The sequence below is a fragment of the Nansenia antarctica genome (genome assembly GCF_963989245.1).
Source record: "Nansenia antarctica genome assembly, chromosome: 7".
Classification (NCBI taxonomy): Eukaryota; Metazoa; Chordata; class Actinopteri; order Argentiniformes; family Microstomatidae; genus Nansenia; species Nansenia antarctica.
Window position 1 is genome coordinate 30,171,681 of NC_137677.1, and position 18,165 is coordinate 30,189,845.

At 52.1% G+C, this 18,165-nt stretch overlaps 1 protein-coding gene across 1 annotated transcript in view; it reads left to right on the forward strand.

Annotated features, from left to right (window-relative positions):
* LOC308162509 (uncharacterized protein) overlaps positions 1–12,457 on the forward strand; it is a gene marked incomplete at both ends in the record, with an annotated part of 85,095 nt that extends 72,638 nt beyond the window's left edge. Inside the window, 3 exons of the mRNA XM_080536657.1 lie at positions 9,695–9,866; positions 11,000–11,106; positions 12,176–12,457. Coding sequence (XP_080392783.1) covers positions 9,695–9,866; positions 11,000–11,106; positions 12,176–12,457 — 561 coding nt within the window. The remainder of the gene's footprint in view (positions 1–9,694; positions 9,867–10,999; positions 11,107–12,175) is intronic.
* Between the last annotated feature and the right edge of the window lie 5,708 nt (positions 12,458–18,165).

Here is an 18,165-nt window from a genome sequence, read left to right on the forward strand (position 1 = left end):
CTTTTCGTATAAATATTTGCACAGCCCGCTCAAAACACACACACACACACACACACGCGCGCGCGCACACACACACAAACACACGCACGCACGCGCACACACACACGCGTACTAACTTCATGTTTCAGGTCTCGACAGAAACCGAGACGGATTTAGACCATGTTCATGTTCATGCATTTTTCCATGTCATGAAATTCGACATTTGAGTAGTTCTGCTTGACTTGTAACTGATTGAGACATCCACCGCCTCTCCGGGTCCCTCGCCGCCCGCATCAGCCTCCCCTCCCCCGGCCCGCCGTCTGAGACGTCCCCGCCTGATGCCTATCACACTTCTATAACATGTCCTTTAGGAAGAGGAACATCCGAGTTTTTGGATGTTACTCTCCGAGGGAGAGAGAGAGAGGGGGAGAGAGGGAGAGAAACAGAGAGAGAGAGAGAGAGGGGGATCGAGGGAGAGAGGGAGAGAGAGAGAGAGAGAGAGAGAGAGGGGGGGGGGGGGGGAGAGAGGGAGAGAGAGAGAGGGAGGGGGAGAGAGAAAGATTCACCTGTTAATTTTTCTCTGATTAAATGCATGATCGTTTGAATAAATTAATTAATTATAAATGCTTTAACGTGTAGATATTGTTATAGATGTTGTTAGAGATGTTGTTATAGATATTGTTATAGATGTTGTTATAGATGTTGTTATAGACATGTTATAACACAGAGATATGTTAGACACAGAGATATGTTAGATTTCAGATTAGGATTACGACTTCCAACGGAATATTCATTTAATTCCAAATAGATTGTTGATGGACTAATAGCAGTGTTAGGGTCAGAACTGGTCTGTCTGTTGGGAGGGGCGGAGTTAAGAAACCTAGAGTACCTCCCAATAGCAGGGTCCGCTTGACGAACACACCCGTTGGTGAGGGGGTGAGGGGGGGGGGGGTTCTAGGGAGACTAGGAGGGGTTATGTAAGTCTGACTCTATGTGGTCTGATTGTTCTGTCTCTACTCCCTTATCCTCCTCCTCTCTCCTCTCCTCTCTTCCTCTCCTCTCCTCTCCTCTCCTCCTCCTCTCTCCTCTCCTCCTTTCCTCCCCTGTCTTCCTCTCCTCCTCCTCTCTCCTCTCCTCCTTTCCTCCCCTGTCTTCCTCTCCTCCTTCTCTCTCCTCTCCTCCTTTCCTCCCCTGTCTTCCTCTCCTCCTCCTCTCTTCTCTCCTCTCTTCCTCTCCTCTCCTCTCCTCTCTTCATCTCCTCTCCTCTCTTCCTCTCCTCCTCCTCTCTTCTCTCCTCTCTTCCTCTCCTCCTCCTCTCCTCCTCCTCTCTTCCTCTCCTCTCCTCTCCTCTCCTCATATCCCTGCCTGAGGTCTGTAGATGGAGGTAGATGGTAGATGGAGGTAGATGGAGGTAGGTGGAGGTAGATGGAGGTAGATGGTAGATGGAGGTAGATGGTAGATGGAAGTAGATGGAGGTAAATAGTAGATGGAGGCAGATGGAGGTAGATGGTAGATGGAGGTAGATGTTAGATGGAGGTAGATGGAGGTAAATAGTAGATGGAGGTAGATGGAGGTAGATAGAGGTAGATGGTAGATGGAGGTAGATGGAGGTAAATAGTAGATGGAGGTAGATGGAGGTAGATGGAGGTAGATGGTAGATGGAGGTAGATGTTAGATGGAGGTAGATGGAGGTAAATAGTAGATGGGGGTAGATTGTAGATGGAGGTAGATGTTAGATGGAGGTAGATGGAGGTAAATAGTAGATGGAGGTAGATGGAGGTAGATGTTAGATGGAGGTAGATGAGGTAAATAGTAGATGGAGGTAGATGCTAGATGGAGGTAGATGCTAGATGGAGGTAGATGGAGGTAGATGGTAGATGGAGGTAGATGGAGGTAGATGGAGGTGGATGGAGGTAGATGGTAGATGGAGGTAGATGGAGGTAGATGGAGGTAGATGGTAGATAGAGGTAGATGGAGGTAGATGGAGGTAGATGGAGGTAGATGGAGGTAGATGGAGGTAGATGGAGGTGGATGGAGGTAGATGGTAGATGGAGGTAGATGGTAGATGGAGGTAGATGGAGGTAGATGGAGGTAAGTGGAGGTAGATGGAGGTAGATGGAGGTAGATGGTAGATGGAGGTAGATGGAGGTAGATGGTAGATGGAGGTAGATGGAGGTAGATGGTAGATGGAGGTAGATGGAGGTAGATGGTAGATGGAGGTAGATGGAGGTGGATGGTAGATGGAGGTGGATGGAGGTAGATGGTAGATGGAGGTAGATGGAGGTAGATGGAGGTAGATGGAGGTAGATGGTAGATGGAGGTAGATGGAGGTAGATGGTAGATGGAGGCAGATGGTAGATGGAGGTAGATGGAGGTAGATGGTAGATGGAGGTAGATGGAGGTGGATGGTAGATGGAGGTAGATGGTAGATTGAGGTAGATGGTAGATGGAGGTAGATGGTTGATGGAGGTAGATGGAGGTAGATGGAGGTAGATGGAGGTAAGTGGAGGTAGATGGAGGTAGATGGTTGATGGAGGTAGATGGCAGATGGAGGTAGATGGCAGATGGAGGTAGATGGAGGTAAATGGAGGTAGATGGAGTTAGATGGTAGGTGGAGGTAGATGGTAGATTGAGGTAGATGAAAGTAGATGGTAGATGGAGGTAGGTGGAGGTAGATGGTAGATGGAGGTAGATGGTAGATGGAGGTAGATGGAGGTAGATGGTAGATGGAGGTAGATGGAGGTAGATGGTAGATGGAGGTAGATGGTAGATGGAGGTAGATGGAGGTAGGTGGAGGTAGATGGAGGTAGATGGAGGTAGATGGAGGTAGGTGGAGGTAGATGGAGGTCTGTACTTCCACATCAGAAACCTTGATGGGGGTTTTGTTTTAGTGTTCTTCAGACGTGTGTGTCTGTGTGTGTGTGTGTGTGTGTGTGTGCGCCTGGCTGCCATATGTGTGTGTGTGCCTGCTTGCCTGTGTGTGTGTGTGTGTGTACCTGCCTGTGTGTGTGTACCTGCCTGTGTGTGTGTACCTGCCTGTGTGTGTGTGTGTGTGTGTACCTGCCTGTCTGTGTGTGTACCTGCCTGTGTCTGTGTGTGTGTACCTACCCGTGTGTGTGTGTGTACCTGCCCGTGTGTGTGTGTGTGTACCTGCCCGTGTGTGTCTGTGTGTGTACCTGCCTGTGTGTATGTGTGTGTACCTGCCTGTGTGTATGTGTGTGTGTACCTGCCTGTGTGTGTACCTGCCTGTGTGTATGTGTGTACCTGCCTGTGTGTGTGTGTGTGTGTACCTGCCTGTGTGTGTGTGTGTGTGTGTGTGTGTACCTGCCTGTGTGTGTGTGTGTGTGTACCTGCCTGTGTGTGTGTGTGTGTGTGTGTGTGTGTACCTGCCTGTGTGTGTGTACCTGTCTGTGTGTGTACCTGCCTGTGTGTGTGTGTGTGTACCTGCCTGTGTGTATGTGTGTGTGTGTGTACCTGCCTGTGTGTATGTGTGTGTGTGTGTGTGTACCTGCCTGTGTGTATGTGTGTGTACCTGCCTGTGTGTATGTGTGTGTGTACCTGCCTGTGTGTGTGTGTACCTGCCTGTGTCTGTGTGTGTGTGTACCTACCCGTTTGTGTGTACCAGCCTGTCTGTGTGTGTGTACCTACCTGTGTGTGTGTGTGTGTGTACCTGCCCGTGTGTGTGTGTGTGTACCTGCCCGTGTGTGTCTGTGTGTGTACCTGCCTGTGTGTGTGTGTGTGTACCTGCCCGTGTGTGTGTGTGTGTGTGTGTGTACCTGCCCGTGTGTGTGTACCTGCCCGTGTGTGTGTTCCATAGATAGTAGGTCCTATCTGAGGTTGCAGGGCTTAGCTCCCTGCTAACATGGCTGCCAGACTTTTGATGTTTCCAAGCGTCTCCAGTCGTCCATGTTTCTTTGAAGAAGGAGACAGGTCGATAAAACTGTTGTTGGTGCGTTGGCCGGCTGCCTCCTAAACACACCTCTCTGTTTGCTCAGAGATGGAGAGATTGGGCACAAAGCCCTCCATGCTCACTAAGTAGAGTAGGGGCTCCTCTGGCGTCTGTGGTGAACTCTAGGAGGGGGGAACAGAGGACAGAGAGAGTTGTAGAAGTAGAGGTAGAGGTGTAGAGATGTAGAGGTGTAGAGGTGTAGAGGTGTAGATGTAGAGGTGTAGAAGTGTAGAGGTGTAAGGGTGTAGAGGTGTAGAGGTAGAGGTGTAGTGGTGTAGAGGTGTAGAGGTAGAGGTGTAGAGGTGTAGAGGTGTGGAGGTGTAGAGGTGTAGAGGTGTAGAGATGTAGAGGTGTAGAGGTAGAGATGTAGGTGTAGAGGTGTAGAGGTGTAGGGGTGTAGAGGTGTACAGGTGTATAGGTGTAGAGGTGTAGAGGTGTAGAGGTGTAGGTGTAGAGGTGTAGATGTAGAGGTGTAGAAGTGTAGAGGTGTAGAGGTGTAGAGGTGTAGAGGTGTAGAGGTGTAGAGGTGTAGAGGTGTAGAAGTGTAGAGGTGTAGAGGTGTAGAGGTGTAGGTGTAGAGGTGTAGGTGTAGAGGTGTAGCTGTAGTGGTGTAGAGGTGTAGAGGTGTAGCTGTAGTGGTGTAGAGGTGTAGAGATGTAGAGGTGTAGAGGTAGAGATGTAGGTGTAGAGGTGTAGAGGTGTAGGGGTGTAGAGGTGTACAGGTGTATAGGTGTAGAGGTGTAGAGGTGTAGAGGTGTAGAGGTGTAGAGGCAGAGGTGTATAGGTGTATAGGTGTAGAGGTGTAGAGGTGTAGAGGTGTAGAGGTAGAGGTGTAGAGGTAGAGGTGTAGTGGTGTAGAGGTGTAGAGGTGTAGAGTTGTAGAGGTGTAGAGGTGTAGAGGTGTAGAGGTGTCGAGGTAGAGGTGTAGAGGTGTAGAGATGTAGAGGTGTAGAGGTGTAGAGGTAGAGGTGTAGAGGTAGAGGTGTAGTGGTGTAGAGGTGTAGAGGTGTAGAGTTGTAGAGGTGTAGAGGTGTAGAGGTGTAGAGGTGTCGAGGTAGAGGTGTAGAGGTGTAGAGATGTAGAGGTGTAGAGGTGTAGAGGTGTAGAGGTGTAGAGGTGTAGAGGTGTAGAGGTGTAGAGGTGTAGAGGTGTAGAGGTGTAGAGGTGAGGAGGTGTAGAGGTGTAGGTGTAGAGGTGTAGAGGTGTAGAGATGTAGAGGTGTAGAGGTGTAGAGGTGTAGAGGTGTAGAGGTGTAGAGGTGTAGAGGTGTCGAGGTAGAGGTGTAGAGGTGTAGAGATGTAGAGGTGTAGAGGTGTAGAGGTAGAGGTGTAGAGGTGTAGAGGTAGAGGTGTAGAGGTGTAGAGGTTGTAGAGGTGTAGAGGTGTAGAGGTAGAGGTGTAGAGGTGTAGAGATGTAGAGGTGTAGAGGTGTAGAGGTGTAGAGGTGTAGAGGTGTAGAGATGTAGAGGTGTAGAGGTGTAGATGTAGAGGTGTAGAGGTGTCGAGGTAGAGGTGTAGAGGTTGTAGAGGTGTAGAGGTGTAGAGGTAGAGGTGTAGAGGTGTAGAGGTGTAGAGGTGTAGAGGTAGAGATGTAGAGGTGTAGAGGTGTAGAGGTAGAGCTGTAGAGGTGTCGAGGTAGAGGTGTAGAGGTGTAGAGGTGTAGAGGTGTAGAGGTTGTAGAGGTGTCGAGGTAGAGGTGTAGAGGTGTAGAGGTGTAGAGGTTGTAGAGGCAGAGGTGTAGAGGTGTAGAGGTGTAGAGGTGTAGAGGTAGACGTTTAGAGGTAGAGGTGTAGAGGTGTAGAGTTGTAGAGGTGTAGAGGTAGAGGTGTAAAGCTGTAGAGGTGTAGAGGTGTAGAGGTGTAGAGGTGTAGAGGTGTAGAGGTAGAGGTGTAGAGATGTAGAGGTGTAGGTGTAGAGGTGTCGAAGTGTAGGGGTGTAGAGGTGTAGAGGTGTAGAGGTGTAAAGGTGTAGAGGTGTAGAGGTAGAGGTGTAGAGGTGTAGAGGTAGAGATGTAGAGGTGTAGAGGTGTAGGTGTAGAGGTGTCGAAGTGTAGGGGTGTAGAGGTGTAGAGGTGTAGAGGTGTAGAGGTGTAAAGGTGTAGAGGTGTAGTGGTGTAGAGGTGTAGAGGTAGAGCTGTAGAGGTGTAGAGGTAGAGATGTAGAGGTAGAGGTGTAGAGGTGTCGAGGTAGAGGTGTAGAGGTGTAGAGGTGTAGAGGTGTAGAGGTGTAGAGGTGTAAAGGTGTAGAGGTGTAGAGGTGTAGAGGAGGTGTCGAGGTGTAGAGGTGTAGAGGTAGAGGTGTAGAGGTGTAGAGGTGTAGAGGTGTAGAGGTAGAGGTGTAGAGGTAGAGGTAGAGAGGTGCAGAGGTGTAGAGGTGTAGAGGTGTAGAGGTGTAGAGGTGCAGAGGTGTAGAGGTGTAGAGGTGTAGAGGTGTAGAGGTGTAGAGGTAGAGAGGTAGAGAGGTGTAGAGGTGTAGAGGTGTAGAGGTGTAGAGGTGTAGAGGTGTAGAGGTGTAGAGGTGTAGAGGTAGAGGTAGAGAGGTAGAGAGGTGTAGAGGTGTAGAGGTGTAGAGGTGTAGAGGTGTAGAGGTGTAGAGGTGTAGAGGTGTAGAAATGTAGAGATGTAGAGGTGGAGGTGTAGAGGTGTAGAGATGTAGAGGTGTAGAGGTGTAGAGGTGTAGAGGTGTAGAGGTGTAGAGGTGTAGAGGTGTAGAGGTGGAGGTGTAGAAGTGTAGAGGTGTAGTGGTGTAAAGGTGTAGAGGTAGAGGTGTAGAAGTGTAGAGGTGTGGAGGTGTAGAAGTGTAGAGGTAGAGGTGTAGAAGTGTAGAGGTGTAGAGGTGTAGAGGTGTAGAGGTGTGGAGGTGTAGAGGTGTAGAGGTAGAGGTGTAGAAGTGTAGAGGTGTAGAGGTAGAAGTGTAGAGGTGTAGTGGTGTAGAGGTGTAGAGGTAGAGGTGTAGAAGTGTAGAGGTGTAGAGGTGTAGAGGTGTAGAGGTAGAGGTGTAGAAGTGTAGAGGTGTAGAGGTAGAAGTGTAGAAGTGTAGAGGTGTAGAGGTGTAGAGGTAGAGGTGTAGAAGTGTAGAGGTGTAGAGGTGTAGAGGTGTAGAGGTAGAGGTGTAGAAGTGTAGAGGTGTAGAGGTGTAGAGGTAGAGGTGTAGAGGTGTATCTCAGTGACATCACTCCTCTGCTCCGATGGCCTCTCCTCCTCAGGTGGATGTGATTGGCTGACAAGCACAGGAGACATTTTTCACTTAAAGGGGCAATCCGCGGTCAGCACAGATCCTGTTTGACATCACTGTTGGTTCCTGAAGAATATGATCATTTATAAACACCTCAGGAGATAATTCAACTGTGTTACTCCATCAGAATCCAACATGGAAGCTTCTTCTTCTCCTCAAACCTTTCTAAATGAGCATGTTGATGATGTCGCGGAGGGTTGATGATGTCACGGAGGGTTGATGATGTCACGGAGGGTTGGCCTCTGCTTCAGGGGCAGGGAGACCCGCTTTTGTTGATTGAATCCCAGATTGCCCTTTAAAGACGGGTCTTATACAACCATCCTGATGATGGAGTATCAGTTCCTCAGATCTGTGTGAGTGTGTGTCGAGATTAGGAGGTTGCCGTGGAGATGAGGAGGTTGCCGTGGAGATTAGGAGGTTGTCAAGGGGGCTGGTGTTTAACGGTTTGTTTTCCTGCTAAAGCGTGTTAAAGATGTTCCAGCCTGAGCCGACTTCCCCTGGCCTCTCTAAGTGCCATTAATGTGGTTAGAATAACACTGTACGTGTGTGTGTGTGTGTGTGTCTATAATCAGCCAGCTGAGCGTAGCCACATAAAACAGCCGGGTGTGTAATCAGCCTGCTCACAGCTGGGGCCGCAGCCTGACAGCAGATTCCAGGGCTTTCCAAAGTATATGTTCCTCTCACACACACACACACACACACACACACACACACACACACACACACAGACAGGTGTGCATTTAATTTTGACTTGTCATTTAAGTCAATTATTTCCTCTATTCTCATGTTAAGCCCTAGGTGCCTCGCATGCACTCGGGAACAAATCTTTACACGTCTCTCTGTGTGTGTGTGTGTGTGTGTGTGTGTGTGTGTGTGTGTGCGTGTAAGTGTGTGTGTGCTTGCAGGTGTGTCGGTGTATAATAATGTGTGTGTTTGTATGCTTGTTTGTATAATAGTGTGTGTGTGTACGTGTGTGTGTGTGCATGCTTGCCAGTGTGTGTGTGTGTGTGTGTGTGTGTGTGTGTGTGTGTGCATGCTTGCCAGTGTGAGTGTGTGTGTGTGTGTGTGTGTGTGTGTGTGTGTGTGTGATTTATGGCTGTGTTAGTAAGTAAGTAAGTAAAGCTTTATGTTATAGCACATTTCATACAAGAAATGCAGCTCAAAGTGCTTTATATAGATGACTTATATAGACTGACTTATATAGACTGACTTATATAGACTGACTTATATAGACTGACTTATATAGATGACTTATATAGACTGACTTATATAGACTGATATATATAGATGACTTATATAGACTGACTTATATAGATTACTTATAAAGACTGACTTATATAGACTGACTTATATAGATGACTTATATAGACTGACTTATATAGATGACTTATATAGCTGACTTATATAGATGACTTATATAGTCTGACTTATATAGCTGACTTATATACCTGACTTATATAGACTGACTTATATAGACTGACTTATATAGATGACTTATATAGTCTGACTTATATAGACTGACTTATATAGACTGACTCATACAGACTGACTTATATAGACTGACTTATATAGCGCCTTTACCCAAGGGCTTTACAACGGCCTCTCATTCACCCATTCACACACACATTCACACAACAATGGCGGCAAGCTACCATACAAGGCGCCGGCCGGCCCGCTCACTGGGAGCAATTTGGGGTTCAGTCAGTGTCTTGCCCAAGGACACTTCGAACCGCCCATCTGCCAATCTTGCGATCATAAGACGGTGGCTCTACCTCCTGAGACACAGAGGCAGTCCATAGGAAAACAACAGCGCATGCGTGTTGATCTGGATAAGAGAGGGACGAACGGGCAATTTTAAATTTTTCTGACCAATCAACTACCACGTCTGTTGCTTCGATTGCGTATGTTACTTCGTTTACATGAAGGGCTGTGAGAATGCAAATCAGAGAAATAATGTATGCAACAATGTTGCAAACTCATCCACTTGCTCCGGGTCTCGATTCTGACTTTCATGTGAGAAGATGACCTTATATAGACTGACTTATATAGACTGACTTATATAGACTGACTTAGATGACTTATATAGACTGACTTATATAGATGACTTATATAGACTGACTTATATAGATGACTTATATAGACTGACTTATATAGCGCCTTTACCCAAGGGCTTTACAACGGCCTCTCATTCACCCATTCACACACACATTCACACAACAATGGCGGCAAGCTACCATACAAGGCGCCGGCCGGCCCGCTCACTGGGAGCAATTTGGGGTTCAGTCAGTGTCTTGCCCAAGGACACTTCGACATGTGGCCAGCCGGGGCTCGAACCGCCCATCTGACAACCTTGCGATCATAAGACGGCGGCTCTACCTCCTGAGACACAGACGCCTCAGGTGTGAGAATCGCAGTGTAAAATGACACGTTTGATATGGCAGCACTGCATCAGAGTATCAACACCTGTGTCCTGTCCCGTCCCCCCCCCCCCCCCCCCCCCCCCCCCCCCACTCCTCCTGCCCCCCCCCACCCAGGAGTCCCACCAGAGCTCGGCAGACTTCCGGTTCTACATAGAGAACCACGCGCGTGACGAGCTGAGCAGGAGGCAGGTGCGCGTCTACCAGCTGTACAGCCGCACCACCGGCCGCCACGTCCAGGTGCTCGGCAACAAGGTCAACGCCAACGGAGACGATGGGGGGAAGTACGGTACGACACACACACACACACGCTCACACACACACACACACACACACAGAGAGAGAGAGAGAGACACACACACAGACACACACACAGAGAGAGAGAGACACACACACACACGCACACACACACACACACACACACACACACAGAGAGAGACACACACACACACACATACACACACACACACAGAGAGACACACACACACACACACAGAGAGAAAGAGAGAGAGACACACACACACACAGAGACACACACACACACACACAGAGAAAGAGAGAGAGACACACACACACATACACACACACACACACAGAGAGAGACACACACACACAAACACACACAGAGACACACACGCACACACACACAGAGAGAGAGAGAGAGACACACGCACACGCTAGTACATACACACACGCGCACACACACATACACACTCACACACATGCATCATACACACACACACACAGGGACGGACACACACACACACACACACAAACACACACTAGACGTTAGATACTTGGCACTATAAACTACGCACTAGACACTAAACAACAGCCAATCAGCATTAATTTCTCAGCCATGGTTCTCAATTTACAGACACAGACGGACACACACACACACACACACACACACACACACACAGCGGTGTCTAGGCCAGGTTTCCCTCTCGGCTTGTTACAGCTTGAGGAGAAGCAGATCCAATATTTCCCATGAGGCCTTGCCAACCTGCCCCCCTCCCCCCAGCCCTAGTACCTGGCACCTGGGAGCTCCCCCCCCTCTCCCACCCCCCCTCTCTCTCCTCTCCTCCACTCTGGACTACAGGAGGTCAGAACTAAAGAATGCTGAGCCCCAGAGTCCTGACCCCTAACCCTGACCCCTAACCCTGATCCTGACCCTGACCCCTAACCCTGACCCCTAACCCTGACCCCTAACCTCTAACCCTAACTAACCCTGACCCCTAACCCTGACCCCTAACCCTGACCCCTAACCTCTAACCCTAACTAACCCTGACCCCTAGGATGGCTTGTTTCAGGATAGTGGAACATATTTCCTCCAGAAACACACTGTATACACACACACACACACACACACTTAATCCCACATTCTGTACTTCCTGTCTGACCTGGTGCTTCCTGCCACAGCGCTCCTGGTGGTGGAGACGGAGACGTTCGGGAGCCACATCAGGATCAGAGGGAAGGAGAGCGGAGCATACATCTGCATGAACAAGAACGGCAAGATAGTGGGAAAGGTATGACTCCTCCCCCTCCCTCTCCTCCTCCCCCTCCCCCTCCCCCCCTCCTCCTCCCCCTGCCCTCCCCCTCCTCCTCCCCCTCCCTCTCCTCCTCCTCCTCCTCCTCCCCCTGCCCTCCCCCTCCTCCCCCTCCCTCTCTCCCTCCTCCCCCTCCCTCTCCTCCTCCTCCTCCTCCTCCCCCTGCCCTCCCCCTCCCTCTCCTCCTCCTCCTCCCCCTGCCCTCCCCCTCCTCCTCCTCCCTCTCCTCCTCCTCCACCTCCCCCCACCTCCTCCTCCTCCCCCTCCCTCTCCTCCTCCTCCTCCTCCCCCTGCCCTCCCCCTCCTCCTCCCCCTCCCCCCCTCCTCCTCCTCCTCCCCCTCCCCCCCACCTCCTCCTCCTCCCCCTCCTCCTCCCCCTCCTCCTCCTCCTCCTGAGGGAGTCTAGACTGGAGGTCTGAGGGAGTCTAGACTGGAGGTCTGAGGGTTCAGTGGTTTTAATAAATGTCACAATGTTTCACTCAGTCGTAAGTAGGAACCTCCAGCACAAACACTGATGTTCCCGCCTGAGAGAGAGAGTCTCTAACCTGACATGCGGAATATCAGTCTGGAAGCCAGAGTGTTCGCTGCTGCTGAAGGGGTTACAGTCATGCTGCAAGCCTGCTCTCAACCAAAGCGCCGGTGGCTAAGCTATCCAGACAGGCCTCGCGCTAACCCTCTCCAGACAACCACGACATGCTGAGCTACTGAAGCATGTTTCCCCTCAGAAGGGTGTTTAAGACAGGAGAGGGAGGGGGATGACTGGGGTACTTATTCATTCAAGTTATATAATGTATACGGTCGATATATTTATTCGGGTGGGTAGAATTACAGACTCTAACGAGCTAGCTAGCTAGCTGACCAGTTAACCTCATGTAGAGACATGGCAGAGGAGCTTTACCGTCATCAGCTGTTTTTCGTTATGACGTTTGTGTTTCTACATACTGTTTTTAACCTGCATAAATAAAGGTTTTGTTTGACGGACGGAATCATGCTAATAAAACTATGCTAATGCTAACTATGCTAACGTGTCTGCGGTTCGTCTCCCCAGCCCAGCGGCCGGAGCCAGGAGTGTGTGTTCGTTGAGGAGTTCCTGGAGAACAACTACACGGCGCTGGTGTCGGCCCGCTACAAGGGCTGGTACCTGGGCTTCAACAGGAAGGGCCGGCCCAAGAAGGGCTCGCGCACGGCGCAGACGCAGCAGGAGGTGCACTTCATGAAGAGGGACCCCCGGAGGAAGGAGGACCCGCTGGAGGAGTTCAGGTTCACCACCGTCACCAAACGGACACGAAGGGCCCGCCGCCTAAAACCCCACAACCCCCCCACAAACTGACCACAACCCCCCCACAAACTGACCACAACCCCCCCACAAACTGACCACAACCCCCCCACAAACTGACCACAACCCCCCCACAAACTGACCACAACCCCCCCACAAACTGACCACAACCCCCCCACAAACTGACCACAAACCCCCCCACAAACTGAGGAGGGAGGGAGGGAGGGAGGGAGGGAGGGGCAGACAGCACTGTTTCACAAGGGTTCATCTCAATCTTAAAAATGCTGGAAAGACTTCTGGGAGGAGGAGCGGCCATGGCACTTCAGCACACGACAGACATGTGGAATGAACAGAAAACAACAACATTCAAAGATGCTTTTATTTTTATATTTCTGGAACATTGAACGTCTGTCTCCCCCCCCGGGGAGGTGGTGAACCACGAGGCTGTCGTCTTATTTCTACTGGAGGGGGGAGAGGGCTGTCTGAGGATGGGAGGCTGAGGATGGGAGGCAGGGAGGTTGGGAGGCTGGGAGGGAGGCAGGGAGGGAGGCTGAGGTTGGGAGGCTGAGGCTGAGGTTGAGGTTGAGGTTGAGGCTGAGGCTGAGGCTGAGGCTGAGGTTGGGAGGCTGAGGCTGAGGCTGAGGTTGGGAGGCTGAGGTTGGGAGGCTGAGGCTGAGGTTGGGAGGCTGAGGCTGAGGTTGGGAAGCTGAGGTTGGGAGGCTGAGGCTGAGGCTGAGGTTGAGGTTGGGAGGCTGAGGCTGAGGTTGAGGTTGGGAGGCTGAGGCTGAGGTTGAGGTTGAGGCTGAGGCTGAGGTTGAGGTTGGGAGGCTGAGGCTGATGTTGGGAGGCTAAGGTTGAGGTTGGGAGGCTGAGGCTGAGGTTGAGGCTGAGGCTGAGGATGGGAGGCTGAGGTTGGGAGGCTGAGGATCGGAGGTTGGGAGGCTGTAGAAAGACAGATCGTCCTCCAGAGTTTATTGAATACCTGTCAGTTGTGTGACAACGTGGATCCCATATTTTCCAGAGATAGAGAGGTGAGAGGGTCACATGACAGTCAGGTGACCTGCGAAGCTGCCCTCCCTCCCTCCCCCCCCCCCCCCCCTCCCTCTCCCCCTCCCCCCTCCCTCCCCCCCCTGGCAGGAATGTGCTGAGCAGCCTGTGTGTTGCCTGTCTGTGTGTGAACCAGACGACAAGCTTTGACTAGCCAGACACACACACACACTCACACACACACACACAAACACACACACACACACTCACACACACACACACACACACACTCACACACACACAAACACACACACACACACACACACAAACACACACACACACTCACACACACACACACACACTCACACACACACTCACACACACACACACACACACACAAACACACACACACACACACACACACACACACACACACACACACTGTGAGGTCAACTGGAGACGTTCTCAGATCTCACCTACAGCTGTCAGCCAATCAGACTAGGTCTGTTGTGATTGGCTGTTGATGGAGGGGGAGGGGGCGCAGGGGGAGGGGGGGCGGGGGGGGCTGTGATGTCACCAACACCATCTCAGATCCGTGTGATGAGGTCGTTACTTCAGAGCTCCAGGACAGGGCTGAGGATCGACCAATGCCTGACCAGCTTCTCTTCCTGGTTCAGGGCTCCTATTTTGACCAATGCCAGGCCAGCATCTGTCCCTAGCCGGCCAATGGGAGTGCAGGGCGGAGTGTGTGTGATGTGGCCAGGCGGGCTTGTTCCAGTTGCTACTAACAACACCACACATTTATGAACTTAAAAACTAAATGTATGCAAAAAATAATTTTATGACTATTATAAGATATTTATTGCCTTTCTTTGTAAATACAATGTGATGAATTTATTTGGCCTCTGTTAATAAAATGAGGACTGTATTTAAACACGTTTATGTCCTTCAATGTCTTTACTTGTGCGTGAGTCTGATTCCCCCTGAGGTGATGGTTGATGTCTTGAGGTGATGGAGGCTTTAGCTAAGCTGGCTAACAGCTAGCACAGGCTTTAGCTCAGCTGGCTAACAGCTAACACAGGCTTTAGCTCAGCTGGCTAACAGCTAACACAGGCTTTAGCTCAGCTGGCTAACAGCTAACACAGGCTTTAGCTCAGCTAGCTAACAGCTAACACTGGCTTTAGCTCAGCTGGCTAACAGCTAACACAGGCTTGTTATGTTCCGGGTTCGAACCCCGCCGGTCACACTGGAGTCAGGGGGCGGGGAGGGACGTACGTCTCTCTGCTCCCAGGGAGGGATTACACTCAGGTTTACTGTTTAACTAACTGCCCCCCCCCCCCTCCCCTCCTCCCCCTGTCCTCCCAGGGTGGAGCAGGTAGTCTCTGGGCTCCCCCCCCCCCCCCCCCGTCCTCCCCCGTCTCCCCCCTGTCCTCCCCTGTCTCCCCCGCCGTGGAGCAGGTAGTCTCTGGGCTCCCCCCCCTCCTCCCCTGGGGTGGCGCTGTCACAATACCTGAGGCAGGTGTATATCAGGTAGCACATTTGTTGTTGTTGTCGTCAGGTGTTGACCCCGGAAGGGCAAATAGGTTTGACCGCAAGGGCGCTAAGTTTGTTATTGTTATTGTTTGTACCAGTGATTAAGCCATTGATGGCACATAGTAACACAATAAATGTTTATTATGCAGCAAACCAACGACTACGGATCTTATATAACCAACAGCAACACATCAATTTAGGACGCACGGCGCGTCAACCGGACAATCCGTCGGGTTAGCATCTCAGTAGCAAGTAGTAGACTATGCTCCTTTAACAATTATTATTAATGTACCTGGTTATGTTACAGTAGAGAAACAAAAAACAGTTACCAAAACTGAGTATTTACTAGCTAAGATTGGCAAAAGATTGGCATGGTGCAACCGAAATTAGTAAACAACTAGTTTGAAACTAGCTAGTAACAACTAGGGGTTTGTTAGTACTAAATGCCTGCATTTAGTAATGACTTACGCCAAATTGGTTCAACCCAGTCCAGTAGGCTACCAGATACGATGTTGTAATGTATTGTAGTGCCGAGAGACGGGAGTCGGAGGCGGCGTGTCAAATGTCACAGCTAGACGTTTATTAACAGACATGAACCAGTTGTTACCACACACTTAAAACAGGAACTAAAACTGAGTACCACCCACTTAACCCTCCGTACGGAACAATACTCCCAACTATTAGTTCCGGGGGTGAATTATGTTAACCCACCACACAAGCCCCCCCAGAATTCACCCATAGTCAAAATCCCTGTGTCGGGGAGGGACGACGATCCGACCCCGGCGGGTGCGGGACGCAGGGGCATCCGGGGCAGGGGCAGGGCCAGCCGGGGCCGGGGCAGGGGGAACCGGGACAGGGGCAGGGGCAGGGGCAGCTGAAGGCACCGCGACCGGGGGCGGGGGGTGGGGCATGGGGGGGCGGCCACGGCGTGGGGGCTGAGCCAGTTCCAATGGCCGGGAAACGTCCACGTGAGCGGACTTGATCCTATCAATGGAGACCGTCTCGTGTCTACCACCAACGTCCACCACCAGGGTCTTGTCCCCGTGTTGTAGGACCTTGAACGGGCCATCGTAAGGGGGGCGTAGGGGGCCGCGGTGGGCGTCGTGGCGAATGAAGACAAAGTCTGACGAGCGCAGCTCGGTGGGGACCCGGAAAGCAGGGGTACCGTGCTGTGAAGTGGGGACGGGTGCGAACACCTCAGCGGCTTCCAGTAGGGAGGAGCGCTGCCTGGCTGCAGACCAGGGGACAGTGGCATCCGGGATGAAATCCCCGGGGACTCGTAGGGTTTGGCCGTACACGAGTTCGGCAGACGAGGACTGCAAGTCCTCTTTGGGGGCACATCTGAGGCCAAGCATGACCCACGGAAGTTTGTCCACCCAGTTGCCGTCCGTCAAACTCGCGCGTAGGGCCGCCTTCATTGAGCGGTGGAACCGCTCGCACAAACCGTTAGCCTGGGGGTGATAGGCAGTAGTGCGGTGCAGCTTTACCCCCAAACCACTAGCTACAGCGTTCCACAGCTCCGAGGTAAACTGCGAGCCACGGTCAGAGGACAGGTCAGGCGGGGTCCCAAAGCGCGCGACCCACGTGCCGATGAACGCACGGGCCACGTCGGAAGACGCCGTCGAGGAGAGGGGAACGGCTTCGGGCCAGCGGGTCGTCCTGTCCACCATGGTGAAAAGGTAGGTGAAGCCGTGAGAGGCGGGCAGTGGTCCCACAAGGTCGACGTTGACGTGGTCGAACCTCCTCTCAGGAACAGTGAAGGGCTCAAAAGGGGCTCTGGTATGGCGGTGTACTTTGGCGCGTTGACAGGCCACGCACGTGTCGACCCAGCCCCTTACCTCCTTCTTGAGTCCCTGCCATACGAACTTCTCAGAAACCAATTTTACGGATGGTTTCCTGCCGGGGTGGGAGAGGTTGTGTACTGCCTCAAAAACGGGCCGGCGCCAGTTCACAGGGACTAGCGGCCGCGGCTGGCCCGTAGAGAAGTCGCACGGCAGTTTTGCGCCTGAGTCACCGACTGCGACATCCTCCAAGCGTAGTCCTGTGTCCGCGTTCTTGAGGGTCCGGACCCCGTGATCGGAGGCCTGGTCCGCACTCATGCGGAGGTAGTCGAGACCCAGTTGAACGGCCCCGACGACCGCTCTGGAGAGACAGTCCGCGACCACGTTGGACTTGCCAGCTATGTGTTGGATGTCTGTGGTGTACTCAGATATGTACGAGAGCTGGCGCTGCTGGCGGGCAGACCAAGGCTCGGCCACCTTGGACATGGAGAACGTGAGGGGTTTGTGATCCACGAACGCCGTGAACTCACGGCCTTCCAGCAGGAACCGGAAGTGGCGGACTGCCAAAAAGAGGCCAAGGAGCTCCCTGTCGAACGCGCTGTATTTGCGCTCTCTGGGCGTCAACTGACGGCTGAAAAAGGCGAGCGGCTGCCAGGCGCCTGCGACCCATTGTTCGTGCACCGCGCCGACGGCGTAGTCGGACGCATCGGTGGTGATGGCAATAGGGGCCTTGGGTGACGGGTGGGCCAACATGGCGGCCTGGCTTAGGGCGGTCTTGGTGGCAATGAAGGCGGCTTCCCTCTCGGCCGTCCAGTCGATGGCCTGGTTGGGGGATTTGTCCTTCATAGCCTCGTACAGCGGGTGCATGGTGTGGGCTGCACGGTGGATGAACCGGTGATAAAAAGTCACCATTCCGAGAAACTCTCGGAGTGCTCGAGCTGTGTGTGGGCGGGGGAAGGCGGAAACGGCCTCCACCTTCGATGGGAGGGGGACGGCCCCATCTTTGTTGATGAGATGCCCAAGGAATCGGATGGAGGGTAACCCGAACAGACACTTCGCCGGGTTAATGATCAGGCCATGTTGGCTGAGCCTCGTGAAGAGGTCTCGGAGATGTGCCAGATGCTCTTCCACCGAGGAGCTGGCAACGAGGATGTCGTCCAAATAGACGAATAGGAATGGCATTTCCCTGAGCGTCGAATCCATTAGCCGCTGAAAGGACTGGGCCGCATTCTTAAGTCCAAACGGCATGCGTAGGAATTCGAATAGCCCGAACGGCGTGATCACCGCCGTTTTGGGAATGTCTGAAGGGTGCACGGAGACTTGGTGGTAGCCACGCACTAGGTCCACCTTTGAGAAAACCAGCTTACCCGCCAGATGCGCAGAGAAGTCCTGAATGTGGGGGACTGGGTAGCGGTCGGGTGTCGTAGCGTCGTTGAGGCGGCGGTAGTCGCCACACGGTCG